Consider the following 16,262-nt stretch of genomic DNA (forward strand, 5'->3'; position numbering starts at 1 on the left):
AGCCGCCAACAAAGATGGCAGCTAATTTGCATACTGAAGGCTGGGTGGGACAGCACCATTCCGCCTGCCCTGCCGCTACCCGGGCCTGCTATTTGCCACCTGGGGCGGTGGGGCGGGACAGCGCCATCCTGCCTGCCCTGCTGCCATCCGGGCCTGCTCTCTGCGACCAGGGGCGGCGGGGCGGGACAGCATGGCTCCTCTGTCACCCCAGCTTCCTCATCACAGCTCCCTTGGGGGCCTAAGCCTTTAGTCAGACATCCCCCGAGGGCTCCCTGGCTGCCAGAAGGATGTCTGACTGCAAGCTTAGGCCTGATCCCCCGGGGAGTGGGCCTAAGTTGACAGGTGGACATCCCCCAAGGGGTCCTGGACTGCAAATGGGCCAGGCTGAGGGACCCCCCTGAGTGCACAAATTTTTGTGCATCGGGCCTCTAGTAAAAAATAAAATACTGTTGTGATTGTAGTCTGTTCAGCAGTGGCAGGGAAAATAACATTACCCTAATTAAAAAACATAAAATTAGTTTTGGATAATAAAATTCAAGTTTTGCAGTTCTATTTTAAAATTATGGCTGTATATAAATAAATTACTAAGTAAATTAAATAAATATTAAATAAATTATTTCACTGTTGAATACTCTATAATATGTTGAATATTATAAAGAGAGAGGGAATTATGATTTATTAATATAACTTGCCCAAGGTCACACAGCTTTGCATTGCAGATTACTTTCACAAAAGGCCACTTTATATACTACAAAGAAACCAGAAACACCAATCAGAAAGGATATATGCACCCCTGTGTTCATAGCAGCTCAATTTACAATAGCTAAGATTTGGAATCAGCCTAAATGCCCATCAGCAGATGAGTGGATTAAAAATCTTTGGGACATCTACACAATGGAATACTATGCTGCTACAAAAAGGAAGGAACTCCTACCATTTGCAACAGCATGGATGGAGCTGGAGAGCATTATGCCAAGTGAAATAAGTCAGTCAGAGAAAGATAAATATCACATGATCTCACTCATTTGTGGATTATAATGAACAACATAAACTGATGAACAAAAATAGATCCAGAGACAGAGAAGCATCAATCAGATGCTCAAACCTCAGAGGGAAGGCAGGGGAGGGTGGGGCTAAGGGATCAACCAAAGGACTTGTATGCATGCATATAAGCATAACCAATGTATACAGACATTGGGGGATGAGGGCATGAATGGGGGGACAGGGGACAATGCGGGGATAAGGACACATTTGTAATACCTTAACCAATAAAGGAAAAAATAAAAAATTTTAAAAAAATAAATTTCTTTTTACTTAGATACTATATGTAATGGAAAAGGCCTTGGACTTTTAACTTTAAATCTTCTTTCTACCTTTTAGAATGAAAATAGTTAAGAAAAAAGGATGGAAATTATTCAAATAAATTTAATATAGGTCAGGTTTGTGGATTTTATACTTTCTGTAATTTAAATTTGTTGACTTTATGGGAGGTATATCTAGTTTTATTTTATACACTAGAGGCCCGGTGCACGAAATTCATGCATGGGGGGGGCGTCTCTCAGCCCAGCCTGCACCCTCTCGCAATCCGGGACCCCTTCGGGGATGTCTGGATCGGGCCTAAACTGTCAGTTGAACATCCCTCTCGCAGTCTGGGACCGCTGGCTCCTAACCGCTCACCTGCCTGCCTGCCTGATCGCCCTTAACCCCTCTGCCTGCCTGCTTCATCACCCTAAACCACTCTGCCTGCCTGTCTGCCTGATTGCCCCTAAACACTCTGTTGCCTGCCTGATTGCCCCTAACCACTTGCCTGTCTGCTTGATTGTTCCAACCCCTCTGCCTGCCTGCCTCATCACCCCCAACCCATCTGCCTGCCTGCCTGATCACCCCTAACTACTAGCCTGCCTGCCTGATCACCCCTAACCACTCACCTGCCTGCCTGATCACCCCTAACCACTTGCCTGCCTGCCTGATTGCCCCTAAACACTCGCCTGCCTGCCTGATCGCTCCTAACCTCTCTGCCTGCCTGCCTGATCACCCCTAACTGCTTCTGCCTCTGCCCCTACCACCACGGCTTTGTCCGGAAGGTCATTTGGCTGTACAGTCTAATTAGCATATTATGCTTTTATTATTATAGATAGCACTTATTTCTAAGGTGCATTTATTTTGTTTTTATAAACACTCATTGAACATATGCATTCTAGCCATTATAGCGCTAAAGACAATTCCTGCTCTAGAAGAGTTGTAATTTCATGGGAGAATCAGATACATGAACACATAATAATTCAGTGTGACCAATGTTATAATGATAGAATGTAAGAAGTGCTAGGAGTGCTGCTAGGATGTCAGAAAAGTCTTCACAGCAGAGGTGATGATTTAGCCAGATCCTGATGTAAGCATAGGAATTTGCAGGTGGAGAAGAGAGGAAAAGCTGTGTTAAGTATAAGAATGTGTTTATAGACATGGAAAGAAGCCTGAGAGAAAATGCTTTGTTTTGGCATGGCAAACAGTTGGATATGGTAGAATAGATAGTAATTGGAACCATTGGAATTTTTCAAAAGAGCAATATTTTGAAAATAATAGTGAAATATTTACATCTTTATTTTAGATCATAAGGTCTTAAGTTGAAGAAAATGATGCAGTGTTTGTGGATATTATTTTCAAAACATACCTTTTTCTTTTTTCTCTTTATATGTTTCAGCAACTCAAGTGTCAGTGGCTTAAAACTGGGCAGTTTTTTTTGAGTTCCGTGACATACAATTTAGCATGGGACCCTCAAGGTATTCAGTAGTTCTATTTAGAAATTATGAAAAGTGAATAATTTGTTTAAAATGTATGACTACAATGTGATGTAATAAGAAAGTGATCAACTGTAAAATTTATTTTTGCTAGTGAATGAATGTACTTTTTTCCTTCTTGGTGCACACTGCTTTATACAGTGCTGAATTTACTATTAGTTCTATGCTTTCCCCCTGCTTTTGAATATTTTATTTTAAGAGCAGCGATGATTTGTTTCTTTAGTGAACATGTACTGCATTTTATCCTTAACTGTATTTATTAAGAAAGGAAATCAGAAATTAAATAGGACCAAAAAAACTCCTATCTCATTTTGTTATTTGTATTTCAGGAAGTTATTCTCTTTAATTTTGAAAGATTAGAAACCTCTAATGATAATGGCATTTGTCCCACTTAACATTCACGATTAAATTAATTTTTATATTCCAAGTAGAAAAACAAATTTCATTAATTTTTAGTTATGTCTTACATCTTGACAGCATCCTATGTGGTATTTTTTTTTGGTCTCTTTTCAAAAAATTATACTTTGCTGTTATTTTTTTAAAAAGATTTACCTGATATAAGCTCTTTCTCAGTAAAGCTTTTTGTTTTTGTTTTGTTCTCAAGTTTCTGCCAAGAACTACTCTTCCTTGTGTAGTGGAGTCTTAGAGCTTTTAAATGGATATGTCCCAAGTGTTTTGCATAGAAAATACTGCTTATTTTTCACAATATAGTTTAGAAGCCCATGTGTATGTTCTTTCTCTAATTTTTGCTTATTCATCAGAACATTCTTTAATTTTCAGATAACAGATTGTTGACAGCAACTGATTCTATTCAGTTGTGGGCTCCTCCAGGAGGTGACATTCTGGAAGAAGAGGAAGAAATTGATAATAAAATTCCTCCTGTTTTAAATGATTGGAATTGCATCTGGCAGTGCAAGTTAGTATCTAACTCTGTTGTTGTGTTTGTTAATTTTTAAAAAACGTTGCCTAAAATATATTACCTTTCCCAATCATCTTTATTTTTTGATGGTACCATTGCATTTAGAAGCCTAGAGAGTAGAATTTTTCTAACCAAAAGTCATTATAATACATCCTTCAATCTGTACTATAGTTGGTTGTTTAAGAAAAGGACTAAAATGTTTTCATAGTATAACCTCAGGACTTGGGTTGACAGGGTTGGTACATAGGAATTACTCATTATTGGAAGAGATGTGGATGGTGAGGGGGAAGGGAAAGATGTGATGAAAATTGCCAGCCGATCTTTCAAGTGGAAGGATGGCTGAACTATTAACAGTGTGGATTATGTGAAGGGGACCAACTAGTCAGGGAGGAGGATGACCTTAGTTTTTAACATGGTATATTTAGGATGTTGATGGGACTTGTAGGTGGGGATATAATTTATACATTTTAATTACACTTCTTTTTGAATTCCTAAAGTAAATTCTGCATTAGTTTTAATTAATTGTATTTTTAAGGAGGTGATATATTTTATTTTTAGAGTGTTAAAAACACTCTTGTTCTGATTATGTTAAAAATCTTATTTTGACCATCCTATATAATAAAAGGGTAATAGGCAAATTGACCCTAATGGCGGAACAACTGGGAATGACCGGTCACTATGACATGCACTGACCACCAGGAGTAGACGCTCAACACAGGAGCTTCCCCCTGATGGTCAGTGCACTTCCATAGGGGGAGCGTCGCTAAGGATGTCCGACTAACTCCCATGGGGAGTGGGCCTAAGCTGTTAGTCTCTCGGGCTGCGTGAGAGGGCACAGGGGGGGCTGAGGGATCCCCTGAGTGCACGAATTTTCATGCACCGGGCCTCTAGTTTATATATACAGTGTCCCAGATTTTTAAAATGTTAACTGTTTAACGTTTTGTTTTTTTCTTTTTTAGAACTGCAGTATCTGTACATTTGATGGAATGGTCCCCTGATGGTGAATATTTTGCTACTGCTGGAAAGGTAAAGGACCAAACAAAACAGAAACAAAAGAAACAAGACAAAGATGTTTCTATTCATTCTCATTTTCAGTTTTCTCATCAAAGCTGACCTGAGGAATAATAATAGATTTGTAAAAGATTAGGTATGTTTCCTGTAGGTAATAGGCACTGGGAAATAATGGCTATTATTCTTATTTCACCTTTTAAAAAGTCTATATTTTTAAAAATTAATTTTTATCTTTCCAAAAGAGCATGTGTGCATAATTTAAGAAGTTAATGAGTACCACTAGAATCACAATGAAAAGAAGCTCTCCTTCCTTGAGGCAATTATTTGTCAAATTGCACATTTTGGCACTTCCTCCCATGTTCCTAAATAACTTGCTTTTGCTCCCATTTCTTGATTCTTTTTCCTTCATTTTTATGTATCTCCTCTTGGAAGCTGAGACTTTAGTTCTCTAGCTGATGATTCTAACCCTCTCTCTACTTCTAGCATGTACATACATTCACTTCCCTTCCTCCTGTCTTCCTGATGTGGGTATCTCATAATTTTGCATAAATCAGTATTTATTGTTCACATTATTGATTGTGAAAAATATTCTTCACAGAATAATTACTTTGGTGTTAATAATTACTTTGTTTTACTATTTGCTTAGTTTTCTTCATACCTAATTCATCTCCTAAACCTCTGACAGTTTTTGAATCTTCTCTCATTACAACCCCACATAGGAGGTAGATATTGTTTTCTTTGCTCCAATCTGGGTTATGCTCTCCAAGTCTAAAGTAGCAGACCTATAATTTTGGGGTTTTCTTTTAGCAATCTCAGGAGATTGTCTTTGCCTATCTCCTTTGCTATATTCCCTGTTTCTTAGCATCACTTATCTTCCTCTCTCTTTGATGAAGATACCTTTTAGTAGGTTCCTTAGAAAAGTTGGAGGGGAAAAACATTTTGAGGCCTTGCAAATCTGAATAAATATTTCTTCGGCTTTTATGTTGATTTGGCTGGGCAGAGAATTGGGTTGAAAATATTTTTCCCTCAGAATTTTTTAAGTCATGGTTCTATTACCTCTTAGCTTCCACTATTGCCATTTGAGAAGTACAGTGCCATTATGACCATACTGACCTATCTTCAGCTTATAGAGGTTTTGAGAATATTTTTTTATAGTGTCACATGTCTAAACAAATAATATAATGTTTAGTTCTACATAGTTTTGGATTTATAAAAATGATACCATATAATTACTGAAATACAACTTAAAGATATTAAAACAAAAACTTGTTATAATAGCCATAATGTACTTTTAAATTAATGCATTCAGTAAAAAATTACATTTAAAAATCACAAGTTAAAATTAAATTGTATTTTTATTATGGAATTAAAACTTCCATATTACACTTTATAAGGCAAGGATAGGTTTTTTAAGAACAGCAGAATTTACTCAAGGCTTTTGGGTTAATCTCTATTTGTGGAACACTCAACTGTTTTGTGGCTGAAAAATTACTTGGCACAGAGGTAGTTGCTCAACAGTTGATGACAATACAAACAGGAAGAATGTACAACATTGTAGACAGAGAGACTGCAATCATGTGTAGTAGTTTAGCAGTAAACTAAGTAATAACTCACAATTTCAAAGTACTGAGGAGTATACAAATTATTTTGAGATATCTGCAGAACTATAATGTAATTTTAAGACATCTGTGATTTTTATTAGAGACAGTCATATGTACTGCTCATATTACTTTGGTTTGCTTATATCATAACTGAAGTTTAACATTAGTGATTTTATAATGAACAATTATGAAAATAGAAACATAATTAAAAAAATTTTTTAACCAAGGAATGAGGATGTTTTTGCAATTGATTTTTAAGAGAGAAATGGAAGGGAGGGAGGAGGAGGAGAGAGAGAGAGGGAGAGAAACATTATGTGAGAAAGACATTTTGATTGGTTGCCTCCTGCACATGCCCTGGCTGGGGAGGGCAGAGAGGGAATCTACGTTCCCATGACCAGAATCCAACTTGTGACCCTCCCTCGGAGCACAGGCTGACACTCTGACTACTGTACCACACAAGCCAGGGTGAAACATAATTGTTTTATCCCCCCACTCAAAGTCATGGTAATTTTGGGTCTTAGTTTTCTTGATTTCTGAAAAGTAGACCCCAAAACAAGGACTAGAGTATAAGTAATTAATATGGGGAATGATCACAGAAATATACTGAATTTGAGGTTAGGAAGTGAAGGTGCTGAGGAAGGGTAGGTTGTAATGCAGGTGATTAGTAAGGTTAAATCTCTGGGTGACTCTAGGAGCCAGTGTTCCTCACACATCATGTTTCTCATACATGTTCTTTACACACATTAGTCATTGGTTGAGGGCTGGTGAGGGCAGGGTGTTAATTCTCAGCTTTCACACAACTCCTGGAAAACCTCAGGCAAAGAGATGTAGATGCTGGAACTAAAATGCTAAGGCATGTGGGGGATCCAGTTGACATATTTTTATTAACTTAAATGAAAAATTATATGTTTTTTATTGACATAAGGGAGAGGGAGAGAGAGATAGAAACATCAATGATGAGAGAATCATTGAGTGGCTGCCTCCTGCACGCCCTTTACTGGAGATTGAGCCCGAAACCCAGGCATATGCCCTAACCGGGAATCGGACCGTGACTTCCTGGTTCATAGGTCGACTCTCAATCACTGAGCCACTGGCTGGGCCAGTTGATATATTTTATATCTTGAATTCTATCCAATGGCCCCTTGGGTCAGAGGACCTCAGGCAAAGAACCTCTCGTTTAAAATTTGGACATTTTATCTTTTATCTTCCACATTTAGGTCTAAAAGCCAGAGCTAATCTTAATCCAAGTGTTGGATATCAGAGTACCATATAAGCTAGGTTTGTATTTCAGTGAGAAAGTGCCTAGTACATTTGTGGGAATTCTTGAGGCATGTGTTGGGTGTGCATTCTTTCAGAAAAGGTATATGTAGCTTCTACCAGGCACTTGGGGGCACACCCAATTCAAACTAAATTCCCAGCTTGGAACTTGTACCACACAGTGTGTGTTTGGGTCTCACGAGGCCTGTTTTTCGGTTATAGTTGCCCAGTGGAGATGGACCCTTCCTTACCACCATATCCCTTTTCTGAGAGTGGTTTTTCTTGATTTCATCCTTTCATATCGGGATAGTCCTTAGCAATTTGTTTTTGTTTTTGTTTTGGCATTATGCAGGTGCCTCTGATGTGACTTCTCACATTGCATGGACTCTGTGTGTTGTCTCTGTAGCTATTTAAAACCAAAGCTCTATGCCACTGGGTATTGGTAGATTCCCTTATGACGACAGTCCACTCACCCACTTCAGTATTTGTTTACTGTGGATTCTTGCTTGAAAAGTAGATACAGTCAGAAGAGAACTTTGATAAGGTCCCACCACCTACTTATATTTGTTCATCTCCCTACATTTGTGCTATTTGTTCTGCCTTCCTTTGTGTTGCTGTGGGTAGACGGTCTCTTCTTTTATACAAGGCCAAATTTCTTCTCCTGTGTTGCTGGGGTCCAACCCCAGCAGGTCCAGGGGTCCCCAAAGGTGTGGACGGAGTCGGCGAAGAAGGAAGGACACAGAGACAGCGTTCAGTCCATCAGCATAGCCATGTTCTCTAGCAAGGTTCTCTCTCCAGGTTGTATGTCCATGTTCTCTCACTAGGTTCTCCAGCCAGGTTCTAGCCCGGATCTCCAGTCAGGTTCTGCCACCAGGTTCTATCCAGGATCTCCCGCCATGTTCTGTCTAGGTTCTCCAGTGAAGTTCTGTAGCCAGGTTCTATCCAGGATCTTTTGCCATGTTCTCTGGCTAGGTTCTGGTTAGGATATGATGAGGATCTGATGATTATTATCTTGTTACATCTATATTTATACCAGCGGATTTTAATCCTGTCAATTTCTATTACAAAGGTTAGGGCGTTTCTTATCTCCATTCCAGGGAGTAAAGATTATGTGGCTTAACTACCCGCCTGGCACTTAATTAAGGGGTTGAATCCCCTCCCTAACCTCAGGGAAAAATCCCCACCTGGGGAAACAACCTTTCTCGGAGAGGTGACCTTGGTTAAAACACATGGCGCTAAGGAGAGCAAACATATTAAGAACAATATGCTATATATGCCAGGTCCCTTGAAACATATGCTGTGCAGATGTTTCTTTCCTGCAGCGACTGTGTCAAGCAGCAAGGATGGACCGGCTTCCGGCACTGTGTACTAGATGCCATTTGTTCTGCTTACTCAGAGAGATCACTTGTAGCGGTCTCCTCTTTTCTCAATTAGTTTTCTCTTCTCCTCTGGGTCATCACATTAGCATATGTTGAAGCCCTAACCCCCAATGGGATGATAATTGGAGATGGGGCCTTTGGGAGGTAATCAAGGTTGGATGAGGTCATGAGGGTGGCCCTCATGATAGGAAGAGTCCCCTTAAGAAGAGGCACCAGAGAGCTTGTTCTGTCTGTATCACATGAAGACACCACAAGAAGGTGGTTTTCTGCAAGCCAGGAAGAGAGTTCTCACCGTAACATGACCATGCTGGCACCATGATCTCAGACATTCAGCCTCTGAGAAAATACATTTGCTTGTTTAAGTCACCCAGTCTGTGGTATTTTGTTATGGCAGCCTGAACTAACACAATGTAGCATACCAAATGTGCTATAATCTTGCCCATTTTAGAGCAAACTAACAATAACAAAAACTCCTGACCTTCTCCCTCAGCTTCTGCCACATTTCCCCCACCCTCCTTATAGCACCTTGAAAAGGTTGCTTATAGTTGCTGTCTCCAAGATTTTCTTCTCATTTGCTGTGGTGCCTACTTACCACCACTCCTCTGAAACTGTCATTGGTGAGTTCCTGTTACTGAATCCTGTGGTTAGTTCTTACTTAACCTGTTATTTTAGAGTGGAAAGGGTTGAAGGGGTGGGATGAGGGGAGAGAGAGAGAAACATCAATTTGTTGTTCCACCCATTAATGCATTTGTTGGTTGATTCCTTTCTTCGACTTGAAATAGTTCTTCATTAAATGCATTATACCAGATTGAGCAAAATTCTCTTTCCTTGGAAAGAACAGGTCCACCTCAATGTGCACCAAATATTTTTGAGGAAAGTTTTACAGAAATACAAAATGTTATGAGTCAGACAGATATTAGTGATCTTATTTCCACCATATTTTTGCCACTGGCATGGACTTTCCTTATATTATTTTAATTTTAATTTAAAAATCTGTTATCACCACTCTTAGCTGGGAATCAAGGAATGGTGATAGTAGATTTTTTTAAAAAAATTTAAGGACTAAAGTAACATAACATATAGTCATCTTTTGATAAATAGTTAATGAATGAATGATCAGAGGTAAATATGTCAGATAGTCTTTGCTTCTCCTTTTGTACCATAATTCCCTCTTGCAACGTTGGTTGATTCTTATATGTGCCCTGACCTGGGAACAAACCCGCAACCTTGGCGTATTGAAACAATAGTCCAACCAACTGAGCTACCCGACAAGGGCCTGATTTTCTTTTTAACTCTCTGGCTGCCCATAGTTAATTTGCTAGTATCACCTTGTCTCCACTACTTTTGAATATTAGAATACCCCAGGGCTTGTTTCTTGGACCTCTTCTCTGACCATAAGCATTCCCTTGACAATTTCATCTTATCTCATAGCTTCAAATTTGTATCTATTGCCTGTACATCTCCCTTGATCTCCTAATATATGAGCAAAGGTAGGATTACAGTTGTGAGCACGCAAAAGAGTTTACTCTTGTGTTGTTGTTGTTGTTATTATTATTATTCAAATATATTTTTATTGATTTCAGAGAGGAAGGGAGAGATAGGAACATCAATGACAAGAGAGAATCATTGATCGGCTGCCTCCTGGACACCCCCTATTGGGGATTGAGCCCACAATCCAGGCATATGCCCTTGACCAGAATCAAACCCGAGACCCTTCAGTCCGCAGGCCGATACTCTATCCACTGAGCCAAACTGGATAGGGCTATTCTTGTGTTACTATTTATTAATTAATTGTATTATTTTCATACAAACAGCTGTAAACCTACTTTTGCTTACCCCTGTCTATAGCTCACACACCTGGTCAAGTAAACATGTCTAAAATGGAACTCCTGTTCTCCACCCTCCGCCCCCAGTCCACTTCCCTGATAGCTCTACCTTCAGAATATATCCACAGTCTGCTCACTTCTTTCCATCTGCGTTGTTATAATCTGATTGAAGCTGCCATCATTTATCACTTGTATTATTGTATTAAATTATTACTTGGTCTTCCGACTTTTGCTGTGCTCCTGTACATTGCATTTTCAAACCAGCAGCTGGAGGGATCTTTTAAAAATACAAGTCAGATCATGTCATTCCTCTGTTCAGAACTGTGCTAAGGTTCCTATTTCATTTAGCAAAGGCCCAAGTCTTAATCATAACATACCAGGCCCCATGCTTACCAGATCCCCCATTACTTCTTTCATCTTACCTCCTGTTACTCTTCCAGCAAACTTGACTCCAGCCACATGCTCATGTTTTTTGTTTTTTTAAAGAGATCTTATTCACTCTACCTAAAAAATTCCTTCCCCCAGAGACCTGCATGTCACCATCTCAGTGAGGCTCTCCCTAAATACCCTCTTTATTTTACTTTTTGATATGATTTTATTGATTTCAGAGAGGAAGGGTGAGGAAGAGAGAGAGAGAGAGACATCAATGATGAGAGAGAATAATTGATTGGCTGCCTCCTGCGTGCCCTTGACTGGAATCGAACCTGAGACCCTTCAATCTGCAGGCCAACACTCCACTGAGCCAAACCAGCTAGGGTCCTAAGCACCCCCTTTAAAATTGCATTCTGTCTCTCTCTGTACGTTCTGTTCCCTTTGACTACCTTAATTTTAACTTGTAGCATTTATCACTAGGAGTCTGTATTAGTTTTTTGTTATGGCACAAATTACCACAAATTTAAAAGATTAAAACCACACATTATCTGAGTTTTTCTGGGTTAGGTGTCTGGGCATGGCTTAGCTGGGTGCTATGATCAGGGTCTCCAAAGGCTGCAACAAAGGTGTCAGCTGGGCTGAATTCTTAACCCTGAGGCTTGTCTAGGGTAGAATACTCTTCCATACTCACTCAGGTTGTTGGCAGAATTTATTTCTTTGTATGAGTGAGGACTTGGCCTTTTGCTGGCTGTTGGCTGGAGCCTCCTTCAGGCCTGAGGCTGCCTGCAGTTCCTTGTCACGTGGGCTTCCTCTCCTCTCCCTGTTCCTCTTCTTCTCTACCTCTGATTCCCCCTCTCCCCACTTGCTTTCCTTGCCCTCCTCCTCCCCCTCACTAATATAAAGCTACCTAAACAATTTGGCAAGGCAGAAAGTAAGGAGCCAAAGGAAAAAAGTAGAAAATACAGACTAAAGTAAATAAATTAGAAGAAAAAAATTAAATTAGATTTTAAAAACAAACACTGAAAATTTTGATAAGCCAGTTCAGTCACCTACAAATTAAAAAATTGGATAGAATGTAGAGCTACAGGAAGAATTTTTCACTAAGTCTGAAAAGCGAGGTTAATAAAGCTAAAACTGTTAGGAGAATTATAGGAAAAAACTAGGCAGTCACCTTTAATCTTTATTTTATTTATTTTTTTTTAAAGCATCTTTTTTTTAAAATATATTTTATTGATTTTTTACAGAGAGGAAAGGAGAGAGATAGAGAGTTAGAAACATCGATGAGAGAGAAACATCAATCAGCTGCCTCCTGCACATCTCCTACTGGGAATGTGCCCGCAACCCAGGTACATGCCCTTGACCGGAATCGAACCTGGGACCTTTCAGTCCGCAGGCCGACGCTCTATCCACTGAGCCAAACCGGTTTCGGCTAATCTTTAAAAACTAGTATCCCATTACTATTAAAACTTTACCGTGAAAAACGCTTGCCTACAAATTTGTTCTTTTTTGCTCATATTCCTTAGGGTTACCATATGCTCATGAGTGATTAGTAAAGTTAGTCATTCTTTGACTTAATGAGTCCATAGTAGGTAAACCATGATGATTTAGTATAGGAACAATCAGTGTGCCCAGAAAGCTATTCTAGATTCATACTGGAATGCAGCTTTATAATACTCCTGGTTAGTCATTGCTCTGACACCAGCTTTGACATTGTTGTGCATGCTGTCGTGTATCATTTGAAGCATGTGTTCCTACCCTCTTCCAAATAACATTAGTGGGCACTATGATTACAGGCAGGTATTGTATACACTTACATTTTCCTTAAAAGATGTACTTTGACATATATATCATATGATATCCTCTTTATCATGGAACTAACTTGTCTAAGAAAATGTATTTCAGAATTCTAGCAATCTATATTTGCAAGGATACAAGAATCTATCACAGTTGTATTTACATCATGATAGACTCCTAATATGCAATATATACTTATATGTATATATACTTTGCCTCTCTCTACTTGGTAGCTCATTTTTTTAGGGAAAACTAATTTGAAATTTTACCTGAAATTAACCTTCATGTGTTTGGCAAGTATTTTTTTGAGCTCCACCACGTATCTGGAACTGTTCTATGTGCAACCTCCTGATGAAGAGGACAGACAAGGTTCCTGTCCTCATGCAACGTAACTTGAGGAAAGACAGAAAATATTGTATATTAATAAGTGCTATCCAGAAAATTAACACAGGATGATATAGTGTGACTTGATGTCTGTAAACGATGGAGATCTTTTTTTTTTTTTTTTTTTTAACTTTTATTGATTTCAGAGAGGAAGGGAGAGGGAGGGAGAGATAGAAACATCAATAATGAGAGAGAATCATTGATCAGCTGCCTCCTGCACCCCTCTCCCCCACTGGGGATTGAGCCCACAACCTGGGTATGTGCCCTTGACTGGAATCGAACCTGGGACCCTTCAGTCTGCAGGCTGAGGCTCTATCCACTGAGCCAAACCAGCCAGGGTGGTGTCGGTGACCTTTACAGAGGTTTTTCTGGGGAAATAACTTTAAACTGAGAACTGAATACTAGGAAGAAGGAAACTGTGACGTTCAGAGGAAAGAGTACTTTTGGCCAAGGGAACACCAAGTGCAAGTGCTCTGACCTAGGAATTAGTAGGGTTATTAAAGAACAACAGAAAGCTGGAGTATAGTGACTACGTCAAAGTTTCAGATGCTTCCAGGTAGGATGTAAGTGGGACTTTCCTGGAGAGGTCAGAGTTAGAGATAGAGTTTAATTCATTAGCCAAAAGACAGTGCTTAAAGTTATTGGTCCTGGTGAAATTAGGGAGAAAATGTGTGACGGAAAAGAGAGTGGGGCTCAGGATGAAGTCCCAGAATCCCTGAAAATCAAAAGTGGGGAAAAACTGGCGAGAAGCGTACAAAGGATGCTGAGAGGCAGGCCCACTACAAAGGAAAGTCAGCAGGGAAAAAATTTCAAGGAGAAAATAGTTATAATTCTGTCAAATGATCTTGAACAGCGGTTGCCAACCGTTGGTCCGTGGACCACTGGTGGTCCATGAGGTCTGAAAGATTGGCGACCTCGATCTAGAATACACGGGAGAACAGTGTGAACTTGTGTAAATAGGATAGGTTACCTGTTTGGCACAAGTTAAAATATAAATATAACCATTTTTAGAATCATAGGATTGTAGTGATCTTAGAGGCCATAGGAAGAAGCTGAGGTCTTTGGGAGGTACTTTAAAAACAGTTAATTACTCGTGAAAGACGGTCGGTATTCATTGTCTGAATATCTTCTGAATATTTGAACTTTTATCCTTAATGAATCTGAAAGAATTCTTTGTACTTCCAACAAAAATAAATAATGAGACTAAAAGCACATCCTTTTAAATGGGGCAACTAGATTTTAAGCATCATTTTTTTTATTCCTGTAATTTTATTAATAATGCATAAATCACTTAGAAATAGGCATCACCAACTTGACTAACCTATCTTATTAGCTATTCTGTGGAAGAAGTTTTTTATTTTTTATTTTTATCTGACTCAATTAATGCCTGTTCATAAGCAGGTTAAAAATGTCATCTTGGATCCCACATTTACACAATATATTAATCTAACTTATACAGACAGAGTATTTTTATTTTACAAACCTTAAAAATGTCACTATTCTTCAAATTTTAAACACTTGCTCAAGTTGCTTTCTAGGTTTAGAGGCACAGAGGGCTGACAATCAAAGAAACAATAAATAAAATGATCTGTGAGGCTGTCCATCAGTGCTTTTTTGATGGCAGGGGCCTCACACTAGTGCATAAAAAATAAAATTTAAAGAGTGAAAAAAATACTTTTATTTCTTAAATTTTTATTCCTTAGTGTCCACATTAATAAATCTTAAAATCTATGTGGATTTTAAGTATCTTAAAGGCAGTTCTGTTTGTATACTCCGTCTTCTTTTTTTAAAAAATTTTTATGGCACACAACCTTAGCAATTGATTTTTTTTTCATTGTATTAGTTATGTTTACCTAGATTCTTTTATCCAATTCTCCTAAGACTAAGTGTTTCATAATATTTACGGAAAGATAAGAATGCCTTACTTGTAAAGATCCTTTGGGAATTCATAAAATGTGTCATGGATTTAAAAAACTTATTTCCTCACATTTCTTATAAGATACCACATCTAATTAAGATCCTCTTGATTAAGAGAACAGAAACTAACTCTGTAATGTTGGCATTCTCTCCACCCCCCCACAATCTGTTCTGCTTCTGTTAATAAAGCCAAATTTGTCTGATTTGCTGAAACAGATGGTAACTGTGTGATCTACCACTAGAAGGCATTTTCCACCGCCTCCACCACATATGACAGGGTTTCAGTTCATGTTGTGAGACTCAAATCCAGTTACCTTCAGGATTTTTAATATTACAGTTCATTGAGCACTTTCAGTGGTAAGATCTATTTTTTATAAGTGTGATAAATTAAATTTTTCTTGGGCTTAAGAGTATTTTAACTTTTTATCTGAGCGTAAAGTTTTACTTATTAAAGAAACTTTTATCCACCGAAACCAGTTTGGCTCAGTGGATAGAGCGTCGGCCTGCGGACTGAAAGGTCCCAGGTTCGATTCCGGTCAAGGGCATGTACCTGGGTTGCGGGCACATCCCCAGTAGGAGGTGTGCGGGAGGCAGCTGATGGATGTTTCTCTCTCATCCATGTTTCTAACTCTCTATCTCTCTCCCTTCCTCTCTGTAAAAAATCAATAAAATATATTTAAAAAAAAAAAAAAGAAACTTTTATCTTCACAAGATATATGATTAAATCTTTGGGTCAAGAATTATTTTGCTTGCTAGGTGTTTATTTAAATTCTGTTATCTTTATAACGTTTATATCTGAACACTTTGTAACAGTTGGTTATTTTGTAAAATTTGAAAGTAATTTAAAATATTGTTTGCACCAGAAATGTTTTTCTTTAATAGAGGATTACTCTTTTGAGTAAAAAAGTGGGCTTTCTAAGGGCCAGAATAAGAAGAATTTTTGGGGAGGTAATTTTGTCAGCAAGGGAAGGAAAAGGCTTACAGTGGTTCTCAACCTTCTGGTCCTT

The 16,262-nt window shown here is 38.7% G+C and overlaps 1 protein-coding gene across 3 annotated transcripts in view; it reads left to right on the top strand.

Moving 5' to 3' along the window:
- DMXL2 (Dmx like 2) overlaps positions 1-16,262 on the top strand; it is a 156,388-nt gene that overhangs the window by 37,911 nt on the left and 102,215 nt on the right. For all 3 annotated transcript variants that reach the window (XM_070422857.1, XM_070422866.1, XM_070422876.1), the window contains exons 4-6: positions 2,699-2,777; positions 3,576-3,711; positions 4,674-4,740. In XM_070422857.1, coding sequence (XP_070278958.1) covers positions 2,699-2,777; positions 3,576-3,711; positions 4,674-4,740 — 282 coding nt within the window. The remainder of the gene's footprint in view (positions 1-2,698; positions 2,778-3,575; positions 3,712-4,673; positions 4,741-16,262) is intronic.

The sequence above is a fragment of the Myotis yumanensis genome, unplaced genomic scaffold, assembly GCF_028538775.1.
Source record: "Myotis yumanensis isolate MYYU_CA2020_CCGP unplaced genomic scaffold, mMyoYum1.0.hap1 SCAF_1, whole genome shotgun sequence".
Taxonomy (NCBI): Eukaryota; Metazoa; Chordata; class Mammalia; order Chiroptera; family Vespertilionidae; genus Myotis; species Myotis yumanensis.